This window comes from Hypomesus transpacificus, chromosome 10 (genome assembly GCF_021917145.1).
Source record: "Hypomesus transpacificus isolate Combined female chromosome 10, fHypTra1, whole genome shotgun sequence".
Lineage (NCBI taxonomy): Eukaryota > Metazoa > Chordata > Actinopteri > Osmeriformes > Osmeridae > Hypomesus > Hypomesus transpacificus.
Window position 1 is genome coordinate 1,840,538 of NC_061069.1, and position 5,395 is coordinate 1,845,932.

Below are 5,395 nucleotides of genomic sequence, written 5' to 3' on the forward strand. Positions count from 1 at the left end.
ACCCTTTCAGATATTACACTCTGTGTCGTTCAACAGAAGTAGACAGCACAGTGTAAAATACAACTAAATGTAACCTTGGGTCATTGATTTAATCCACAGATTCCAGAATTATTGGAGGTTGTCAAAGCAATGGAGATCTAGGGGTTTCATAAAAACATTTTGGAGAACAATTCTTCTGCCAGAGACAGTTTGTATTCAATTGAGTAGACTTTACTTTACCTCACGTAGCAGGCATGTTACAGGAAGAATCGATTTAAAAAGGCACCTTAGAGATTTCGTTAATTTACTGCTTAGGGTGATGGCAGCTATTCACTGGAAGATAATACGCTCTTGTGCTTTAAAGACACTCAGTTAAGCAAATAAAGATCCCTGGGTCCTCAAAAGACTATAGCAAGTGAGTGCAGATCAATATAGCTGGCATGTGTTAAATGTAAAGCGTGTTTGATGTCTGGACAGGTTCACAGAGAACAGGTTCAGCCTTGAGTCTGGGCTGAGTCATCTTTTACACTCTGACTTTTGCCTTTTTATACATTTCACAAAAGCAATGTCCTTAAGCTATGTCTAAATCAACAAAATCTTGTAGATATAAAAATACTTGCTTATATGCTTGCAGTATAAACATGAGTATATATTTATTGCTGCTGTTTGTGCTGCCAAATAGAGAAACATTTTCTAAAAGTCTTTGAATTTTTATTTTTTTAAGTATCTTAAAATATAAAAATCATTCAATCACAGTTTGCACTGTCAAAATACAATCATTTCAGTCACACTTACATTCAAATATATAAAAATATAAATGCAAACCTTTTTTTTTAAACACATAAATGCCAGACAAAATAGAGGCACTTGAAAATGTATTGCTAAACTGAGTGCTGGCAAGTAGTTACTGTGTCATGATTGTGTAAGTTTGAAACACTTTCACCCTCAAAAGTCTTTGCACTTGTTCTCCATGTAGCGATGGCTTCAAATATTCCACAGACAGCGCACTGCTGCTGTCATGTGTTACAATATACAGTATCATATCAAAAGAAAAAGATTCAGGTTTAACCTAAAACACATCCCCTGTGAGATTTGTATCAAAGACATATATCTCTGGACATGTCAAGAGAGCACGAAGAGCGCAGACAGATGGTTATATGTTATGGCAAGGTTCAACACTGTCAGTGGTGAAATGGCGAAAATACTGCTTGAAATAAAAAGCATTCAGTAGAATTGTTTTATACTGAAATGAAATGGATTGTCATGTCAAAGGTGACTCTGCATATTTGGAGGGAAAAAAGCCTAATTTTTCCAGCGGACAGTTTGTGAAGACTGGAAAATAACAGAGGGCTCTGAAGGCAAGGTATCCCAGTTCAACGTGCTACACAACAACCAGATTCCTCATGCTTGTGCAGAAGAGACATTCTGGAGAAAGTTTTGGAGCAGTTCTTGCATTGGTATTTTTTCACATCCGAATGGGTTTGTAGGTGAGCCCTGAGGTTAGACCGGTCTGCAAAAGCCCTGTTGCAATGTGGGCAGGAAAAGGGCTTTTCACCTGTAGGATGGGAGAAAAGAAATGTGTTAGCAATCAGAAATAGATCACACCAACTTACTATCTGCTTAACTGTCAGACCTAAAGAGTCCACCCTCAGCTGATGATAAGTCTCAAGGTAGAAACACTTGGAAACATGAATGATGTGTCAGGTAAAAGACAGCTGCGGTTGTGAAACGTATCAATTTTTTTAAGTCATATTGGGTGGCATGGGTATCAGTGTTTTTTATCAGTTCATGGTGCTGCTTGTTCTGACAAGCTACCTCAGCCTGTGGTAGTATGGGCCCAAACAACATAATTTGTATCAACTATCATCTGCTGAATAGGCTTGCAACCTACCACTGCAAATTAAAACTACACCAAACAGACAGAAATGTTCCTTGTTTCTACAAATTTGTGCAGACACTTACCGGTATGTGTTCTGATGTGTCCTTGAAGTAACCATGGTCTGGAAAAGGCTTTGCCGCATATTTTACAGACGCACGGCAGAGTGTGAGTTCTAATATGCATTTTAAGGGCTCCCAGACTAACGTACTCCTTTTCGCAGTATTTGCAGCTGAAAGATTTCCTCGTTTGGGCGTCGCAGTGCAGCTGCTTGTGTTTTAGCAGTCCAGAGTAAGTGGAGTAGGACTTGCTACACAAACTACATTGGAATTTTTCAGAGTCAACTCCGTGAGGGTCTGAGAACTTAGTGAGCATACGTTCATCTTCGTCACTTCTTGGACTTTCTGACCCACTGTGGTCTTTAGATGAGGTGTCGGAGAGGGACGAGGGGTATCCAGAGATTGGAGATAAGTCACTTGGAAGCGGGGAGAGCGGCAAGTTGCTGGTAGTCCATACCGTTATAGGGTTGTATGCCACCGAACTAAGGATCTCCGTTTGAGGGATGACAGGCAATGGAAGGCCCTTGTAGAGATACGGCGAAATTAATACTGAAAAATAAGATGAAATACATGTTATCCTTTCTCGGAAGTGAGCATTCAACACCTGCTGAAAGTTTTGAAAACAACTGAGGCAATCAAAGAACGCGTACTTGAAACAGACATTGGTATTTTGCATTAGTTAGTTTTAGAACGTTATACAGTTTAGCAAGTATAAAAGTGTGGCTACACTCATAAATTTTAAACTTTGTGTTTCTTTACCTGCGGGGCTTTCCAGCTCACTATAATTTGGCTTCTTAGCGGAATTAATATGTTTCTTGACCAGAAAGGAACGTGGCATCTTGGAAAATAAAATTGAAAACTTTTCCTCTGGTAAATATAACGGTCCCCTCTGGACGGTTCTAAACACTGTATGGACGGGAATCCCTTATTGCATAGTCCAAAGTGTCATCGTGTAGTGAAGCGCTGTTGTAACAGTACAGTGGACAGACAGCAGTAAGGAGCAGTAAATACTCCCTATCAGGTGCATGGGAGGAGTCACACATTCATACATGGGGTCTTCAATCCAATTAAAACATGGTTTTAACACGCAGTCTCAGGTGGGCGGGGTTAAGACCACCTCTTCTAACTAGACAGGTGTTGGAGAGAACTGGGGGCTGTTGGAGTAGTTGTGGTGCATGGGCTTGCAGGAAGATAATGATCTTGGTACGCAGTAGGTAGACTATGCAATCACTGCAATGTGCAGGTTGTTGCTAATGACCGTTGTGTTACATAGCTCTGGAGACAGAAGAAAATGAAAAACGTGATAACAGCCAACAAGTATGTAAAGAACAATTACATGACATACGTCTCTTTTATTGCTCTTAACAGCTCCATTGCTACGTATGTAACTGAGCACTGCACTAATAATTAACCTTGATTTGTCAGGCCTATTTAACAATCCACAGTCTTTCTCTTTCTTCGAACCAATAATAGAGCACAAGTCAAGGAGGACCAGTCGGTCCACGTTGAACTACCCTTAGTCTATCCAGTGACAGATTTCCTGACATGAGTGGATGCAGGAAATCATACATTTCCGTTGCCAATAATTGAATAAAGTTTTCTTCCTTTGAACATAAATCTAACTATAGTTGGCTCTCAAGGTCAATCTCAGCAGTTTAATCACATCTAACTTGGCTGAGTTTGTTGGGGAAGGGGAAACTTAGCAGTCTACGCCCCCTTGTGTTCGTTCAACTTACCCATGGATGGGAGGGGTGGATGATGTCCAACAGAACAGGGACAATGGAAAACAAAGCCAGTATAAATTGGCAGTTATGAAAGTAGGCCCCCAAGCGATTTAATTGGCCAGGTCAACAGATATGAGAGTCTCATTAGGACGCACAAGTAAAGTTCATTGGGAGCCGGCTATCTTATCTGTGCAACATCATTTACACATCATCAGGTTCACTTTTGTACAGCCTTAAATGATAAATGGATGGAGCGGTGATCTTTGCACAGTAGCTCAATATTGTATGGGTGTTACGCACACCTATGGCTTCAACTCTTTTACCCCAACTTCTCCATGGCCCACCGGCAGCAAGCATATCCAACACATGGCCAACAAGTGAGTCAGGTGGCTGAGCGGTTAGGGCATCGGGCTAGGGCTAGTAATTTGAAGGTTGCCAGTTTGATTCCTGGCTGGGGGTGTTGATGTTGTATCCTTGGGCAAGGTATGATGTTGCCTTGATGTTAGGGCATCGGGCTAGGGCTAGTAATCTGAAGGTCGCCAGTTCGATTACCGGCTAGGGGTGTTGATGTTGTATCCTTGGGCAAGGCATTTCACCCTACTTACCTCAGGGGAGAATGTCCCTGTACTTACTGTAAGGCGCTGTGGATAAAAGCGTCTGCTAAATGACTAAATGATAGGTTTGTGGTAGATATGACGTTTTGTCATGGTGTTGTGGTAAACCCTAGGCTTCAAGAGAGATTTTCTGTATAGCCACGAGTACACCTTCTCTGATCTTTTTATCCGCGTGAGTGATGGGGACAAGGGTCAAGTAAATATGGGCTCTATAGATGCATCCAAGTAAAATAAATCAATAAATCAGTTATTTTCATTTAGAATGACAATTATGGATACTTCAAGTACAGGTATTTTTTCAGGCAGGAGAGAGATTTAGTGATCATGTTGCAGCTTGGTCTGCAGCCACAAATCTATCAGGGCAGCCAGTTGATTCTGCAGTTTGATTAATATCTCTCTAAATATTGGTTTAGACTATCATTTTGAAGGTAAACTGAAAGGACGATAATTCATCTGTGAACAGTAGATCTAATGCATTATCTCCCATGGAGGCCGACTAGTAGTGCTTTAAGCCCCAGACACTAAACCTGATGAGGTTAGCCTTGGTCACAATTTCACACCCTGATTCTCACACAGAATACAGCTTCAATTTGTCACATTGGTGCAGCAGGGTGGTTAGGTAACATTGTGGGTTGATCATATTGAACTTGTTGGAGAGCCAATCACCCCCATGTGCTTCTCCAGACAGATGCCCTCTGGCCTTCAGATCAGTTACAGAAACAGACACACTACAACCGTGGTTCAATAACACCACAGACCAGCCATGAACATCTATATGACTGGAAAGCAAAGCACTGTACAGAAAACACACTTGTACAATGATTAAGAGCATTCATACCGCAATGGCTCTACAAAGCACTCTTTATTTTGTGGCCCAAGACACACATTCCCTTTCACAAGTGTTTCTAAATTGATGGTTGACTTGATTCTGAGTTGGTAGTGATCCCAACCCATAAGATACACTTTGTATATTTGGAACTATTTGTAGACTTGTTCTATCTACCTTAGGAGCTGCACGTGCACCTGGAACTAAACCTGCGGTCTTTGCGCAGCTGCTCACTCAGGGGCCGTAGGGTTGCATCTCAATGCACGAAACACAGCTGTTCGATTTATTGAAGTCAAGATCGGAGCGTGAGTCTTCTC

At 41.4% G+C, this 5,395-nt stretch overlaps 1 protein-coding gene across 1 annotated transcript; it reads right to left on the minus strand.

Annotated features, from left to right (window-relative positions):
* Positions 1-673: 673 nt before the first annotated feature.
* On the minus strand, positions 674-2,914 carry snai2 (snail family zinc finger 2). The gene is made up of 3 exons (XM_047028477.1): positions 2,674-2,914; positions 1,942-2,463; positions 674-1,534 (listed from the first exon to the last, which is right to left on the minus strand). The coding sequence occupies exons 1-3, from the start codon at positions 2,750-2,752 to the stop codon at positions 1,353-1,355; spliced, it is 783 nt and encodes a 260-aa protein (XP_046884433.1). The 5' UTR covers positions 2,753-2,914; the 3' UTR covers positions 674-1,352.
* Positions 2,915-5,395: the final 2,481 nt, after the last annotated feature.

Bases quoted from the DNA above. Each gene is read 5' to 3' on its own strand.
- snai2 (XM_047028477.1), bottom strand. From the start codon at position 2,752: ATGCCACGTTCCTTTCTGGTCAAGAAACATATTAATTCCGCTAAGAAG. The intron at 2,464-2,673 runs GTAAAGAAACAC...CTTATTTTTCAG, and splicing joins TGAGCTGGAAAGCCCCGCAG to TATTAATTTCGCCGTATCTC. The intron at 1,535-1,941 runs GTAAGTGTCTGC...CCCATCCTACAG, and splicing joins ACACATCAGAACACATACCG to GTGAAAAGCCCTTTTCCTGC.